This window comes from Dromiciops gliroides, chromosome 3 (assembly GCF_019393635.1).
Source record: "Dromiciops gliroides isolate mDroGli1 chromosome 3, mDroGli1.pri, whole genome shotgun sequence".
Lineage (NCBI taxonomy): Eukaryota > Metazoa > Chordata > Mammalia > Microbiotheria > Microbiotheriidae > Dromiciops > Dromiciops gliroides.
In genome coordinates this window covers 168,063,293-168,081,522 of record NC_057863.1, presented here as the reverse complement: position 1 = coordinate 168,081,522, position 18,230 = coordinate 168,063,293, and the positions used below count along the sequence as shown (strand labels likewise).

At 36.0% G+C, this 18,230-nt stretch overlaps 1 protein-coding gene across 1 annotated transcript in view; it reads left to right on the top strand.

Annotated features, from left to right (window-relative positions):
* The window catches only part of ARGLU1 (arginine and glutamate rich 1), a 33,698-nt gene extending 18,540 nt beyond the window's left edge, over nt 1-15,158 (top strand). The window contains exon 4 of the mRNA XM_043994208.1: nt 14,604-15,158. Coding sequence (XP_043850143.1) covers nt 14,604-14,771 — 168 coding nt within the window. The 3' untranslated portion in view covers nt 14,772-15,158. The remainder of the gene's footprint in view (nt 1-14,603) is intronic.
* Nucleotides 15,159-18,230: the final 3,072 nt, after the last annotated feature.

The window sequence follows — 18,230 nt, the reverse complement described above, 5'->3', positions numbered from 1 at the left end:
GCCCAATGAAAATATGCAGTACGAATTTAAATAATGTGACTACTGTACTTCAGGGGATTCATTTTCTCTAATCAGAACTTAGCTGTGCACCAAATCTGGTACCCTAGATATCTACCTTTGGACTTAGTGTTTTTGCTTAGAGTCCTGGGAATCAGGAGGGAGAAGAGTTTGCTTCAAGAGCTTATGCAACAAGTATTTATGAATATCATAATAGTTTCTTTTTAAAGAAGATGTAATTCCCATTGTTTCTCACCACCCAGGATCTTAGGATCTATTTGAGTAGAAAGACAAATAAAAATTGGGCTGATAAATTACGCGCGCGTGTGCGCGCACGCGCGCACACACACACACACACACACACACACATATCGTATGAGAGGTGATCTCATTTTTAGAAAATGTGTGGTAATATATTATTCATTAATGTTTAGGGAAATCACTGTAAGAGAAGAGTCACTCTTCCAGGATTCTGGTTTGGTAGAGCTTCATAGTACTAGTGTGTAAACCCCACCCACCCTTTGGCTTTTTTGAAAAATGGCCAAGAATTAAACTGAATTGGGACTCTGGGGGTGGGGCGGGGGGGGGTATTTAAGTCTTTTGAAACTAAGGAAAAGCCTATTTATGATGGTGAGAAGAACCTAGTCAGATCTGAGAGACTTGGAAAATGTTAAGAGAATGTTGGGGAGATATGATGGAACTCGTTTGTTGAAGGTCTAAAATGTCAGCCTGAACAGTTTGAAACACTCCAGTATCTATTGAATTAATTGAATTTGGGTTTTACTGTCATAGATAATAAGTGGACTGTGTGCTTGATAGGAGAAACCTAGATAGAAGGAGACAACCCAAAAAGTCACTATCAGTATTAGCAAGATGAGCAATGAAAGGCTGAGATTTGGAAGTAAGAGAATAATCTTGAAGTTGAGAAATTATTATCCTTGAGGAAGGGTGGAATGACTGGCTGCTTCCTGTAACAAAGAAGATTCCAAAGTTGGAGACTGTCGAGATTGCCAATGCCATGGACAGTAGAATGTAGACATTAATCAGCAGAGTTAATGCCTGTGTACTTTGTACCAGGCATCCATATAGGCACTGGCAGTTTAATGGTTTTGAGGAGATAAAAGGTCAATTTGATAGCATGATCTATAGTGGAGATTTCCTTTTTGTCTACTGGAAAAGTGAGGCTGAAGAGCATATGAAAAATAAGTCAAGCTTCTTGTTGTTCTTGAGTCATTTTCAGTCGTGTCTGAAACTTCCATGGCCCTATTTAGGGTTTTCTTGGCAGAAATACTGGGGGTGGTTTTCTGTTTCCTTCTCCAGATCATTTTATAGAAGAGGAAACTAAGGCAAACAGGATTAATTGACTTGCCCAGGGTCACACAGTTAATAAGTGTCTGATGGTAGATTTGAACTCAGGAAGATGAGTCTGTATCCAAGCCTGGCATTCTATCCCCTGCACCACCTAGCTGGTCAGGTCAAGCTTACTTGAGTGCTTACTGTGTATGGAGAATTGTGCTAAGTGCTGGAGACATAAAGAAAGGCAAAAAGTAAAGGATAAAGATTTGAAGGAAGGCTTTGGGTAAGAATATCACTTTTCTCACAACAACCCTGTGAGATGGTTTGTATGAGTATTCTTATTTTACAGACAGCTAATGACTAAATCACAAAGGGTTCAAGCCTGAGTTTTATGACTTATCTCGGATTTTTTTCCTTATGTCTTTTCCTTCTATATCTTTTCTGCTGGTGTTTTTTCCTTTTTTTTTCCTTCCCCCCAATTATGAACGCATATTTTTGGAAGACATTTGCATGAAATGTTAGTTTAAGTTATTTAGAAAGAATAAATGATATTAGGTAGTTAAAGAAGGTAAAGGATATTGCTGTGTGTATATCTGGCCAGTTATTGTATCTAGTCTTATTAGGCAAACAGATGTGCGTCTTCAGTACCTTGCATAGGGATTGGTCTGATAAACCAAAGCCCCGGAGAGCATTTGATACAAGTTTTACTGAGGCAGATTTTGGCTCCATATAAAGAATTTGGTAATAAATAATCTGAAAGAAAATAAGATGCCTTGTTAAGTTATGCATTTCTGTAGGTAGAAGCATTCAAGCATAGACTTTATGACCACTTATCATGGGTTGTTGTATAAAGAATTCCTTCATCAAGTAAAAGTAGATGGCTCTAGAGTCTTGTTGAATTTTAAGCATGGCACAAAGACTTTGCTTGGTCAGATCACCAAATTAAGAGTGGTTCTGTAATTGAACTGAGCAAAAATAGGGATTAAAAATGTCACATCTTATCAGGCATTTGACAGCAATGTTGTCCTTGTAGACCAATCATAGTATCCTAGATCCATCTATTTGAGGTGGGATTTAACTCCGGTCTTTTGACTGCTAAGCCAGGAATCTTTATACATTTGTAGTGTGAGGCTAGTAATTAAAGGAATGATGATAGCTTAGAAATGTGCATTTAGTGAGATCTCTTGAGATCAGTGCAGTTTTTAACCCCCATCTTATAAAAGAGGAAATTGAGGCTAAAGTTAAGTGACTTGCTTCAGTGTCATATAGCTAGTTAAGTATCTGAGGCATGATCATAATCCTAGTCTTCCAAAACCCAGATCCAGTACCACTACTCTTCTACTTTGGAGAATAGACTCAACATTCAAAACGATTCCTTGTGGAAATGTCAGATAAATCTAATTAGGTGAACTTTAATATGCATAAATGTAAAGTCTTACTTAGGCTTTAAAAAATTACAACTGCCCACGTAAGGATGGAGATTTAGTTAAGAAAAAAACTATGAAAGATTAACCTGGAGAAGGGAAGATTTAGAATGGTCGTAATTTGCAGTTGAAAGGAACCCTCCTTTAGGACATTTAGATAACCACATAAACAGTATTGGCCTAGTTCTCCCAAAATATATTCCAAGAGAGGAAGATGAAGGTCCTTCCCCTCCTTAGGAAGGACTTTGACAAGTTGTAAAAGAAACACTTAGGTTTGCCCAGCCAAAGTAGATAGTTTAGATTGGACTAATAGTATAGGATCTTAGATCTAGAATGAGAATGGTAAGGGACCATTTGTTTTTTCTATTTCCTTTTCATTTTAAAGAGAGAGAAGAGTTGATTAAGGAATTTGGGACTGCATTTGTGGAGCTTGCACTAATTGGTAAAAGTATCATGTTCCAGAGTCTTGGGTTATATATTCAAGATCTCAAGTAAAAGGGAAAAAAATGTCTTGAGTAGTGTTGACTGTTCAAGATCTCAGGTAGAGGGGAAAAAATTGTCTTGTTAAGAACTCTGAAGACATGTCCCTAAAAGTACAGTAGTCCAGAGAAAAGCTGATAAAAGATTAAATCTAGCCATAAGTAAGAGGAAGCTGACTTAAATGTTTAAAAAACAAAGTCGATTCAGTAACTAGTCATATGTTAGAGAAGAAAAGGAGAGAGTCCAAAATTACAAGGAGATTACTTAATAGGCAATAAAAACAGGCAGACAATAGAAATCTTCCTTCATTTGGTAGATTTTTAAAAGCTGTGTTCAAATTGAAATACCCCCAGGGCAGCTAGGTGGCACAGTGGATAGAGCACCAGCCCTGGAGTCAGGAGTACCTGAGTTCAAATCCAGCCTCAGACACTTGACACTTACTAGCTGTGTGACCCTGGGCAAGTAACTTAACCCCGATTGCCTCACCAAAAAACCAAAACAAAACAAATTGAAATACCCTTCCACCTTGATCATTATTAAATTATTTCAAAGATGACTTAGCTTACATATTAGTGGCTACTGTGGAAAAAACATCTTACTAGCTACTGTTGTTATTACAAAGAAATAAAATACAGAGAACTTTCCTTCAAAGTGTTTACGATTTAGGAAAAAGGGACAGCAGAGGATGACTTGGATAGTTAGTCTATTGGAAACTATGAATGTGAATTTGGATATACTTCAAGAGATGGTGGAGGATAGAAGGGCCTGTTGTGCTATGGTTCTCGGTCCCTAAGAGTTTTACATGACTGAACAACAGTATTTAACTCTGTAAGGCTATATATGATAAAAAGGATTAAGTAGTTTTAGTAATGCTACAGGTCTTTATAAGAAAGATTACTGGACTAAAGTTGTTATGGTTGTATGGTTTTACGGTTGGATTTTGATGAGTTAGTTGAGTTCAGCTAAGCAAAGAAGGGTGAAGGTTCATTTGATGATTTTAAATAGAAAACTAAAAAGTAGCTGTTAGCCACCATAAGAATCTTTGGTTTCTGATCCATAGTCAGTTACTTTGTATTTGGAAACTGGCATACCTAAGTGCTTTATCATAAATTCTGATAAGTAGCTAAAACTTTACTGTATTTAAAGATAGATACAAATGTACATCAGAAACTGCTCTTATGACTCATTTATCTTTTTTATTATTATTTTATTACTTTCATAGGTTTATATTTTCCTAAAATGAGAGATATGTTATATTATCAAGGCAAAATAATGGCAGTTTTTAGCCATGGGGCCAAGCCGAAAAGGGGAATATAAAAATTGGAGTGATCTGTGTGCGTTCTTTAGTCCTGGCTCATCTATGTGATCTTAGACAAGTCCCTAATTACTCTAAATCCCCCTTCAACTCTGAAATAAGGGGGTTGGATGTGAAATTTAAATGCCTCTTCCAGTTCCATAATCATTCAGAAAATTACATTTTTGTTCCTGTAATATGTGTTCCTGTATTCGTTTATATAATGTTTACGAAGTGCTTTCCTCGCGGCAACCCTATGAAATAGCTAGTACAAATAAAATGACCATTTCACAAATGAAGAAAATGAGGGTTAGGGAGGTTAAGTGATTAGCCCAAAGTCCGACAGCTAGAAAATCTTTGGTATCAGAATTGCAATGTGTTGTGAAGTTAGGAAGAATAGTGCAAAGTCAGTACCATGAAGGGTGGGAGAGGTCACCAAATTTTCTCCCTGTGTTACATTTAGGGGGTAGTAGGAGCAGTGAGGGTTAAGTGACTTGCCCAGGGTCTCGAAGCTAGTGTTAAGTGTCTAAGGCCGGACTTGAACTCAGGTCCTCTTGAATCCAGGGCCAGTGCTTTTATCCACTGCCCCCTACATTTTTTTTTAACATCTGTCCCCATAACCATTCCTCACGTCCAATTTTGGGGTTTTCCCCCTAATTTTTAGCCTTTGTCCCACAGTTGGTTGAAATGATGTAACTTTCTGCCTGTTGCATAAACTCAATTCTAAGCGTTTTTACTAAAAACCTTGCAGTTTAGTAGGAATTTTCAAAGATCTTTAATATATTTGATATTCACAGTAACTATTATGGGGACAAAAGCCCTGTTTCCATTTTACATTTGAGAAAACGGATGGTGTGGATGTGCCATTTAAATTTTTTGTAAAACATTAATTCATAACATTGGAATTTGAATTAAATCTTATAAATCAGCTAACCCAGATTTTGTCAAGTACAAGTTCTGTAGGCATCTAGGATTGTTTTAACACGTAATCATAATGAAGTGTACATATAAAACACAAAGTACAGTGATGTTCTGGACATAAGAAATATTTAAATTATGTTCAGATCTTATTGTCATACTTTAGGAAGAATTTATTACCTGGTTGCTGGAGAGGGACTAGGATACTGAGAATGCTAAGGAGCTAAGATTAGGATGCTAAGACCATGTATGCTCTGGACAAGAGAAGTTTTAAGGGAGACCATGATAGCTTTCTTCAAACATTTCGAAAAGCTTTCATGAGGAAGAGGAACTTTTGTTTGATCCAAGCAGGCAGAACTTGGGGCACTGAGTAGGAGCTGCAAAGAGAGATTTCTGCTTGATAAAGGGGAAAATTTTGTCATAGGACTGTATATCAGGAGATAGTGGGTTTTCCCTCACTTTGAGGTCTTTAGACAATGGATGGATGGCCATGGATTAGACTGCTGGATGGGCCCTGACGTCCCTTCCAACTCTGATAAGACAAAGAGAGAAAATAGAATTAAAGAGGAAGAGGAAAAAGGAGAATGAGAGTAATAGAAAAGGAATCAGCTTGTAACACCCAAGATATTTTCTCATTTTCCAAGAAAGTAACTGTTAGAGTTTCCATTATGTCCTCAGAATTGAGGTATCAGGTGATGGAATTTAGTGTGTCAGTTTTATGTTGAAATTTTCCTGATGCCCTATCACAGTTATTGGAAAGGCACACACCCAATAAAATTAATGATTCTCTCATGGTTTGTGGCTTTTGGTGGCTAACATCTACTTTTTAGTTTTCTATTTAATGATTAGCAATGGCTGGTGACAGGAATGAACTAACACTAAACCTCACATGAAAATACAGTTTAAAAAAAAACCCTTTACTTAGTCTGAGGTTCCTTCCAGCTCTAGAACTATGAGTCTCAGAGCATTTTAAGTACTTTAAATGTGCATATGACATTCTTTTTCATGCCATTTTTAGGTACAACTAACTTTATATAAGAAGTGGATGGGAAAATTCAGTTAATGTGATTTCACTTTTTCCAGAATATCCATATTGCAGAAGTAGGGGGTACAGTAGTGGTTTGGAGATGTGATAGTGTGCCACAAGAAATTACATTAGCTACCATTCAGAGATGATCTGTTGATTTCTCAGAGAGACAGTAGAAGGAATAAAAAGTGGGTTAGAGGCAAGTCCTTGAGGGTTCCTTACTAGACAGTAAGGAAAGGCCTACATTTTTTTGGCTAGAAGTGGGTAGTAAAAAATAGATCATACACAAGGAAAAAGAAATGATTGACTAACCCAAGTAGCAAAAAGCTTGAATTGGTGGCTCAAAGATGTGTTATTCTTCTCTTTTAAAATATAATAAACATTCTATTAGTTTTTAACAATATGCTTGTAAATACTATCTGAGCAGTTTGGAGCCAAGAAAAGCTAAATTTTAAAATGCTAGGTTAGAAAAGTACTATTTCTTTCCTACCTTCCAACAGTTTTCTGATGTTTTTTAAACATATTAAATTAGTCTGTCTCTAAACAGTACTCATTTATATCCTTTAAAGGGGGAAAAAACCAGGAACATTAGATGACATTGAATGCCAGCTGGATTGAGTTCTGTAATTTTTTTTTCCAGGTTTTTTTTAAAACTATTGTGTATAGTAGAAGGATTCATCTTAATGTAGGTGCTGATTATCAGTGTTTTGGGGGCCTGGCTGGGTATGGGGCACTTTTTTAGAGTCCTTAAAATTTGTAAAACATAAAGAAATATTCTATTAGAGGTTCTTATTTGGTAAGAAAGGGGAAGGATGTTACATAGTTTATACATTTCTGCAATGCTTTGTACTTTTTAAAGTGTTTCCACTTAAATATTTGATTCCGCATTCTGAAGTACATAGGGAAATAACTATGATGAGAATTCAAGGAGACTCAGTCAGGGTCACAATTAGGTTTTTTTGTTTGGTTGGTTTTTTGCCAATTAAGTTTTATGGGGTGTTTTGGGGTTTTTTTTTTTGGGGGGGGTGAGGCAATTTGGGTTAAGTGACTTGCCCAGGGTCACACAGCTAGTAAGTGTTAAGTGTCTGAGGCTGGATTTGAACTCAGGTCCTCCTGACTCCAGGGCCAGTGCTCTATCCACTGCACCACCTAGCTGTCCCCCACAACTAGTTTTAATGATGGGAACCAAGACTAGAATACAATTTCTGAAATGAGCAGGTGACCATACTACATGAAGTAAGAATAAATACATTATGTTTAAAAGGAAAAAAGGAAATAAAATGGAGAATTTGTGAATAATTTTCATCTTTGAAGAGGTGCTTGTTGCTGTCATCGACAAGTGATATCATCTCAGATCCCAGGAGGTAACTGGAACCAAGAGGGGATTTGCTGGTGTTGTCCTAAGACAGTGCACAAGAGAATAAAGAAACAATGGATCTCAAGTTTGAATAGCTAGAATGGCTGAGCAACCTAAGATAGGTAGGATGAACATTAGCTAGAAGGAATGAAGGGACGAATTAAGCTTGATTGCAAGCATTTTCCCTACTGCAAAGACAGGTAATCATGTCCTTCTGTTTTCCACCCCAATCCCCTCTTCCCTTTGACTAACAACCTCACCCTGAGGACTCAGCAGTGTAATCCATCTACCAGCCATTACTTCCTTTGTGTCTAGCAAACATCTTTCACTTGTTTGTTCTCCCTATTACCTAATTGATTATCCAGCTATCTATGAGTAAATTTAGGAGAGTTTACTTATCCTTCTGTCTCCTTTTCTCTCCTCCCCATTCTCCTCTACTCAAAGCCAGGCCTGTTATGTGCCAGACATTGTGCTAAGCACAAATGATAGTCTCTGCCCTGAGGAGCTTACTGTCTAATGGGGTGGAGACAACAAACAAATACAAACAAAACAGAAATAGGATAAATAGGAAATAAAGAAATAAGGGAGGTACTAGAATTAAGAGGGTTTGGGAAAGGCTTCCTGTAGAAGATGGGATTTTAGTTACAACTTGAAGTTAAAGAATTGAGTAGGCAAAGAAGAGGAGGGGGAGCATTTCAAGCATGGTGGCCAGCCAGAGAGAATGCCTGGAGACAAGATAGTGTCTTGTTGGTAAAACAGCAAGGATACCAGTGTCTTTGGATTGAAGAATATGTGACAGAGATTAAGTAGATTTTACAGCACCACTGGCTTTACTTTCTCTCATCCCAACTTCTTATAATGGTTTTGGAGGGTGTCAGAATACTCAGTGCTTCTCATTGTCACTTCCAACTCTCCCTGTGCAATCATCACTCACCAACTTCAAAACTCCATTAAAATTTTTCTCCTTATAATGCTCATGGTGGAGATTTTCTACTTATACGCAGTTCACTCTCCCTGTTTTTTCAGTGTTTGTTCTAAAACATCCTCTTCTCCTAGTTTCTCAATTTTCTCCTCTCTGTCCTATTTCTGGTGAAAGCAACACTATCCTTCTAATCTCTCAGGTTCCTAAACTCATTGTCCTTGACTCCTTACTCTCCTTCACCCCTACTTACTCTCCCTCACCCCTACATATCCATTCACTTGTCAGACCCTGCTGTTTGTACCTCCACATTTCACGTCTAACTCCCAAATCCCACCACCTTACTAATCACTTTTTTTGGCTGGGTAATGAGGGTTAAGTGACTTGCCCAGGGTCACACAAATAGCAAGTGTCAAGTGTCTGAAGTCAGATTTGAACTCAGGTCCTCCAGAATCCAGGGCTGGTGCTTTATCTACTGTGCCACCTAGCTGCCCCCACTAATCACTTCTTGACTAGACTACTAAAGTAGATTCTTGCTTCTTTCTACCTCATATTTCTTCCCCTTCTCAAACAGTTGCCTGAATGCTTTTCTTTAAGTTCAAAGATCATATCTAATCAAATCACTCCCCAATAACTTCTACTTCCTCCCTATTGCCTCTAGAATTAATTATGAATTTTTTGGTTGGGCTTTTCAAACTTAACATCCTGGTCCCAACCTTTCTTTCCAGACTGATTATAAATAACTGTCCTTCCTATGCTTTTCAGATTAGTCAAACTGACCTTTTTTCTTTCCCCAAACAAAGTATTCCATTTCCTATCTCCTTGCCTTTGCATTGTCCTCTCCTCTTCCTGGAATGCATTCTTTCCTCAGTCCTGCTTCATAGAATCCATTTCCTTCAGAACTCAAATACCCCTTTGTACACAAGCCTTTCCCGAACTCTTTCCTAACTTGTATTTCATTTATTTGGTGGGGGTAGCTAGGTGGCTCTGGATTCAGGAGGACCTGAGTTCAAATCTGTCCTCAGACACTTGACACTTACTAGCTGTGTGACCTTGGGCATGTCACTTAACCCTCATTGCCCCGAAAATACAAGTGTGTGTGTGTGGGGGGCATATACTTACATATAACTTGTTTCCCCATAGTGAGCTCCTTGAGAGTAAGGATTTTTAAATTTAAAATTCAATTTTTAGGGGGCAGCTAGGTGGCACAGTGGATAGAGCACTGGCCCTGGAGTCAGGAGTACCTGAGTTCAAATCCGGCCTCAGACACTTAACACACTTACTAGCTGTGTGACCCTGGGCAAGTCACTTAACCCCAATTGCCTCACTAAAATAAATAAATAAAAATCAATTTTTAACAAAAAAAAATTGTACCCCCAATGCCTGGTACATAGGCATTTAATAAAATGCTGGCTGATTTATTGGTTTTTTTTTTCCTTTGACCCCATCACATCCTCCCTTTATTATATTTATCTGTTTGCATGCACATTACATCCATTTCTTTAGTAGAATTTGAGCTCTTTGTGAGCCAGGAATTACTGAGATTATGTTTTATCTTTGTATCTTTTACACTTAGCAACATTCCTTGCATATGAGTATTTAATAAATGTTTATTGAATTGAAGGCAGAAGCTGTTGTCTCTGAAAATCTTGGAATCTTGTGGTGTAAGTCACTGGGCTTTCTTAACAAGGGGAAAACACAGACTATTGGATAGGTCAGGATACTCAGAGCCTCGGCTTTTGACAGTTTGGCAAGCCTTCCCCATGGGATGGGGGAGTTGAAATACTCAACTTTAATCTTGTTGAATTAGTTTGTTATGCTTACTTTATTGATAAGGTATTGAGGGAAAAGATGGAAGGAGAGGTAATTTTGATCCAAAATTAGAAGGGATCCCAGAAGCTACTTAACCTTCCATTGGAGGAAATCGAGGGCCAGAGAGTTTGGGTAACTTACATAAAGTAACACAGGTACTAAGTATCAGAGGCAGAATCTGAGCCCAGAGTCTGTCCCCTTTCTGCTATAAAGAGTGGTATTGGATCTATGGAAACCAAAGGGAACAGAAGATTGTTGAGATGCTGGATTGAAGACAAATTACCTCAGGGAACAGAGGAGTCTCTTCTAAGTTTTAGGTGGATTCTGAGCCTAACGGGTTTTTTTTTTTTTGTACTTTCTGAAACCCAGTTAACTAAAATACTTGTAAAATGGAGATTATTTTTTTTTTTTGAAAATTGATTCATGGAGTGATAGGCTTTTAGAGTGTTTTCCATACCATGTGTTCTGTGGAACTTTGGTGTTTGAAGCTATATGAACATGGTGAATTTAAATGTTACTGATATTCCTGCTCTTCAAATCTGTTAATGAAATTATTTATAGTTGGGGACAGCTAGATGGCGCAGTGGATAGAGCACCAGCCCTGGATTCAGGAGGACCTGAGTTCAAATCCGGCCTCAGACACTTAACACTTACTAGCTGTGTGTCCCTGGGCAAGTCAGTTAACCCCAATTGCCTCACCAAAAAAAAAAAAGAAATTAATAGTTGACATTTATATAGCACTCATAAGTTTGGTTTGGAAGGGAATTTACAATGCATTATCTCATTTGATCATTACTGTTATTTGCATTTTATTAATAAAGAACTTGTGAGCTAAAGACTTCCACCCTGGTCATGACAGAAATGCCTTGTGAACCTACCATTTTCTTAACTTCAGGTTCAGCACTGAAAGATATTTATTGCATGTAGCAATTAGTTTGCTGTGTTTTAATTCCCCATAATAAGTTTTACTCATTCATCTTCCATCTTCATCACAAACATTAACAGATAACATACACCAGGTGGAGTTTTCTTTATGTTTTCTTTTGACATATTTAAGGAAAAAAGTTCCTTGGTCTTCCTGTTTTATAGATAGATAATAAAATATAGCACTGAGCTTTTGAACAGTTTACTCAATTACATGGCTAGTTTGTAACAGAACTGGGAACATAACCCATACATGTTTCCTGACTTAGCCAAATTATTTCCCTCAACTGTCTCCTTCAGTAATTCAACAAATATTTGACTGACTCTTATATTGCAAACATTATTCAAACATCAGATTGAGGGGGGAGTAGAGGAATTATATTCCTTGTTGCTGGGTGATATGCCAGGGAGATATGAAAGAGGTAAAAACATTTGATGTTACAACATTGAGACATTACAACGCTAAGTTTTAGCTTGACATATATACTGGATTACCTTGGTCAAATTATAATTGGCTTAAACAAAGAGACTTTAATCAAGGATTAGGATGGGACTAGAGAATTAGGGACTAGTCAGTGAATGTCTTTTTTTTTTTAGTTGTGATGAGTCTTTCTCAGGTTGAGTTCTTTCCCTAGTTTTAAGGGCTGTCTCTACTACCATTGTTCTTTGGTCTCCTCTCCCCGCCACGGACCCCCTCAAAAAAAAAAAAAAAAAAGGATGTGGATGGATAAGGAATTATTAGGTTGTAATTTTTTTCTGCCGATAATTTGGGCTGGCAGTGGTTTCGTTCCCGTGTTTATTATTGAGACCATTACCGAAGTTAAGTATATGAAAAGTAAAAAGGGTCCTTTTTTATTTTATTAAGGTTCCATTAATTTTGTTTTTTTCCAATTACATGTAAAGATACAACATTCATTTTTGTAAGATTTTTAGTTCCAAATTTTTCTCCCTTCCCTTTCTCTTCCAGAAGCCAACAAGCAGTCTGATATAGGTTATACATTAGTCATGTTAAACATATTTCTACATTAGTTATGTTGTGAGAGAAGAATTGGAACAAAAGGAAAAAAGAAAACATGAGAAAGAACAGAAAAAAAAGATTGAAAATAGTATGCTTCAATCTGCATTCAGACTCCATAGTTGTTGTTGTTTTTTTTTTTGATGTAGAGAGCATTTTCCATCATGGAAAATTTTGGCATTGTCTTGGATCATTGTATTGCTGGGAAGAGCTAAGTCTCTCATGGTTGATCATCATCACACAATGTTGTTACTCTGTACATTGTTCTCTTGGTTCTACTCATTTCACTCAGCATCAGTTCATGTAAGTGAAAAGTAAAAAGGAGTCCTATATTATTATTTTATTTGGGTCTCATTACTTTTGGGGTGGGGGGGCAATGAGGGTTAAGTGACTTGCCCAGGGTCACACAGCTAGTAAGTGTCAAGTGTCTGAGGTCAGATTTGAACTCAGGTCCTCCTGAATCCAGGGCCAGTGCTTTAATCCATTGTGCCACCTAGCGGCCCTGGGTCCCAGGGTTTTAGAGGGCAAAATATCTTCTAGCATTCTTACACTGGACATAGATAGGTAAATGTTAAATAAGACACTGTCTCTTGCTCAGTGAGTTTATAAACCTAATTGAGTGAGAGATAAGTAGAACTAAGATGTGACTCAGAATGAGCTAAATAACATTTGAGTTGTATAAACAAAGTGTTATAATTGGAGGAGCAGGAGTGTTACTACTACTTTTAGCAAAAGTGATCGGTGATCCTGAGGCAGAATTTAAAGTAAACTTTGAGCCATATGATTTTTATAGTCAAAGTTTTTGAACTAGAAGAAGGAAGCATGTACTAAAGGAAACACCAGGGTGTGGTCAGGCTATGATGAATAGAGCAGTTTGGTTAGAGGTTTGGTTTTGTGTGTATGTAAGTACTAGAAGTTAAGGTTAGGGATTAAGATTGTATGAGGCCATATAGATTTGGGGGTTTTTTAAAGTTGCATTTTGGATAAACCATTACAAATGATCAGCAGGTGGTTGGTAATGTTGTTTCACAACAAAGTCTTGGAGGAGATGTAGCTGGGGGAATGGATGAAATTTTTGTGGGAGAGAACATATATAGAAAGGAGTCATTGTGAGAGTGGTTGATATTGGTATAAAATACTGCAGAGATGTCAAGAAGGTTAAGAAGAAATGATTTGACATTGGCAACTTCAGAAAAAGAGGCAATGAGTATGAATTGCCCACCCTTGTTCATAAGCACAAATGATACCTAGTTTTAGAAGTAGATGGAGCAAAGGATAAATAGGTAGGAGTCAGCCTTGAAGATGAGAAAGGCTATTTCTTATTCAAAGATAGAAAAAGAAAGAGAAAAATAGGTGGTGAGACAGGAGGTTAAATTAGAAAGGATAGAAGAATAGGGAGCTTCTCTTTCTAGGTGATAGCAACTTTTCTTATTCCATTGGGGAAAGAAAAAAAAAATCTGCCAAGACTACAGAAGTGTGGGATCCTGCAGAGTAAAGGCTTTTGAGTTTAATGAAGGATAATTGAGATAACTTGTTAAATGTAGTAATTGTGCTAAGCAATCAATAAACATATTAATAAAATGAGTTGCAACATTGTGCCCATTTAAAGTTAGCTCGAGTTTATAGGTCATACTGGTTTTCATGTCTCATGATTTTCCTGTCTATAGTACTAAAAGGAAGTTTAGGGGTGAACCAGAAATGGGGCAAAACAAACTCTTCCTAAGATTTATTAAGATGTGCTTATCTAAAAGCAGAGTGCTTTGAAAGATCAATGATTTCATCAATGTGGATACATAATTTAATCTATTTTTATGCTCTTCTAATGCCTCAGAATTAAAATTTATGAGCCTCTTTCATCCTATTTATAAGGCATAGGAGATTGAACAGGATTTTACTGACTGAAGGACAGACACACCCTCAGTCAGCAATCAACAAACATTTACCCAGGAAGTTAATTACCTTTTCTTTAAAAATAATCTTTTAATATTTGCTTTTATCTTATTTGTCCCTCATAAATACAGAATGCCAAAAATAAAATATATGGCTCATTAAATATTTTGGTTTATTACACATATTTTTGGAATAAAAAATATGAAAATCAGTGAAATTTAGAGTTCTTTTTTTTACTTTTAACTTACAGGCTGAAGAACAATTGAGAATTGTTGAAGAACAAAGAAAGATTCATGAGGAAAGGATGAAACTAGAACAAGAGAGACAACGTCAACAAAAAGAAGAGCAAAAAATTATCCTGGGCAAGGGGAAGTCCAGGCCAAAACTGTCCTTCTCAATAAAAACCACCCAGGATTAAATTGAAAACTGAACTTTTTACAAAGAGAAATGGAAAAACTTTGTATGGTAGCTTCATGTTGAAGTGGTTTTTTTTTTTGTTTGTTTGTTTTTTTTGTTTTTGTTTTTTTTTTTAATTTGGAAAAATCTGGAAAGTTAGCTTGTTCTAATAGGGGCTGTGCTCTGCAACTTTTTTTTTTCCTTTTTAACTTCCATTAAGTCAAATCCTTATCAGATCATTGTTGTCTTCTAAAGAGTGATATTTTCACTCATTTTAATTCTGTATTAGTGGTCTGAATCAAATCAGGTCACTATATAAATTGTGGATGGTCTGATAAGGTTTTTACTGACCCACTCACCTCAGAGTTATTATACTCTGTTTATTAGACCATAATGCTGGTTTTGCTGACTTTTTTTCTTTTTCTTTTTTTTTTTTTTTAAGAAAAAAAAAACACAAAAAAAGGGAAAAGTTGGTAATTGCATTGGTAAATTCCCAGGGTATTACTGGACCTATATGGTGTATTGTTAAATCAGTGTCCTAAGATACTGTTCCACTGTTGCGCTTGATGTTCCTGATACAGGTAAGGAATCAGTTGGTCAACTCTGCTATAAATATATAAATATATATATATATATATATATATAGTTCAGTATTGTCTCTGTTCATTTTGTTTTTCTTACATTGACTAAATCCAACCAGCATTCCCCATTGTGTAAATAAATCAATTTGCTGAATAAAATAAGTCTTAAATTCATATGTTTAAGTAATTTTTTTTAAGTTCTATTTTTAAAAATACTTTTCGTCAGTCAACAGTTCAGTAACACTTCAGGTCACTAATTTTTCTCCCAGTTTATATACCTTTAATAAAACATTTTAAATAAGCTTATGAATTGATATTTAATGGCTATTTTCATAAATATCTACTTTGTAATAGAATGATTATAGGTTCAGTATTCATTTACAAGACCCAGATAGGCATTTAAGTCCTAATCCTCAGTTTTCTGCCTCTAAAAAAACAAAGAAGGGGCAGTTAGGTGTTGCAGTGGATAGAGCACTAGCCCTAGAGCCAAGAGGACCTGAGTTCAAATCTAGCCTCAGACACTTGACACTTAATAGCTGTGTGACCCTGGGCAAGTCACTTAACCCCAATTGCCTCACCTCCCAAAAAAACCAACCCACAATTAGGATTTAAGTATTATCACCACGGATTTTCTCTTCCAAAATCCAGAAAGTTTTGATCATTCATTTATTCAAAAAAATTTCAGGTTTTTTCTTTTTATACATGCATATATTTTAAAGAAGTATATAGTTGAATTTTTAAAATTCCTTATGCATGTGATGGTCATATCTTTTTTTAACTGGAGTCCTGATGCTCTCACCTTGTTTGTGTTTGAGGTTTGTGTTTATTTGTTTGTTTTATTTTACCTACTGATACTAAAACATACGAGAAAATTATTTGGGTACAAAAAACGTGATTACCCAAGTTATAGAAGCAGAGTTGAAGTGAGAAAATACTGATATTATTTCATAGGGAATTTCAGTATAGGACAGTAACTAAAAGGTAGGCTTCTTTACCTTGCATGCTTACTTCCCTTATCTTGTGGGTGAAGATAAGGTGGTGGTAGTAAGTAAAAGTTACATGATCAGTTTAAATATTCAAAATAAATTTTAAAATAAAGCACATAATTAAAAATAGACATGAATTGTAGGAGCCATGCTCTTAAATAAACGTGATGCCAGTGGTTTTTAAAGTTATTTTGTTTTACTAACTGAAGGACAAGCAATTTAGGATCAAAATATATTTCATTACTGCTACACTTGCATTTTTTTTAAACTCTTGGGTTTTGGTTTTGCTTTTGCTTTTGCATTGGGGAAAGTTTATTGGTAGTGTAAATGTCTACATAATCCTTTATGCAAATTCATTGCTGTAAAGTTATATATTCGGGTTTTGGGAACTGTTAACTTATCCTATTTTGCTTTTAATTACAAATGTAATTTCACAGCACTATAAAGAGATGGCTTAGGCTTACATTATTATAGGTAGCTTTTCATGCCTTTTTTTATCCTGTTTTACTGCAACAAGTGATATGGTCAAATCACAGTAAGTTGCATATTGACAAATGTCTATTTGTATTATATCTGCTTGCCATCTGAGACTATAGATTTTGAAATATTTCATGTGCTCAATTAAAAAAAAGTGCTTCTCTGCCAGGCTGCAGGGAAGAGAATGAATGAATGAATGTTAAATAATATATACTAAGTCCTTATTTGTGCTGCAACAATGTAGTAATTCCTTTACAGTTATGTATCCACTGCCTTTGTTAAAAGTATTATAAAAGTACAAATAGCACAATTTATTTATAACTGAGAATGTACCATAATCATTGAATCTGGTCTCTTAAATTTAGAACTTGTTTTTAAAAATTTCAATGCATCCTAGAATAATTTGATGATAAGTTTTTTGTTTACTTTTGGTAACTTGAAATGTCTTAAATACAGTAAATGCCATTGCTATGGACCTACTATGAAGTTTGCAGAATACCAGTTGTATAAAGAAAACCTTCAAATTAGTTTGGTGTGAAGACTCTTTAATGTCTGAAAGAGTCTTTCCTATTTTGAAACTACTGACTTGCTTAGAATTGAAGTTTGTCATTTTAGTTTCCTTTCTGGTGAAGCAAGCTATATGCTGCTTTCCAACCTTAGCCAAATAGCTCATTTTAAATTATGAGTGGATGTGACACAAAGGTTTTGCTAACATACTCAACCTCTCACTAAGTATCAGTATTTTTTTACATACAAAAACTTGTAAATGAATATAGAAGGGAAAAAATGGACATAGTTGATATAGGTAATGGACGTCTTGTATCTCATTTTTACAACCAAGAGTTTAGAGCTGTCAGCCTAACTAAATTGGCTAATCTTAGTTTTTGACTTTATCTAGAATTGTTTATAAAACATTAACAAATCTTGCTAACAGTAAAAGAACAGGTCTAAGTCAAACTGGATTTCTGAACAGTAATTGACGATTAGCTATATTAATGTAGTCTTATTGAATGGGGATTACACCTTATTGTGTCCTCAGATGTTAATTCAGTTCTTCCTATTTCTGTAAGCAATTAAAATATATTTGGATATGATGGAAATGAGTTCTGTATGTTTTAGAAATTTAGGGGTGGCTAGGTGGCGCAGTGGATAAAGCACCAACCCTGGATTCAGGAGTTCCTGAGTTCAAATCCGGCCTCAGACATTTGACACTTATTGGCTGTGTGACCCTGGGCAAGTCACTTAACCCCCATTGCCCCACCAAAAAAAAAAAAAAATTTAAAGCATTTACTGCCTACCCTCAATTATTCATTGCTGATAACTGTTGATCAGTATTGTAGTTAATCCACAAAATGCTTCTATTTGCTGTTGTAATAGAATGTGGATTTATAGCAGATTTACATTCCTAATTGTTTTGCTTCAAATATTTAATGTGAA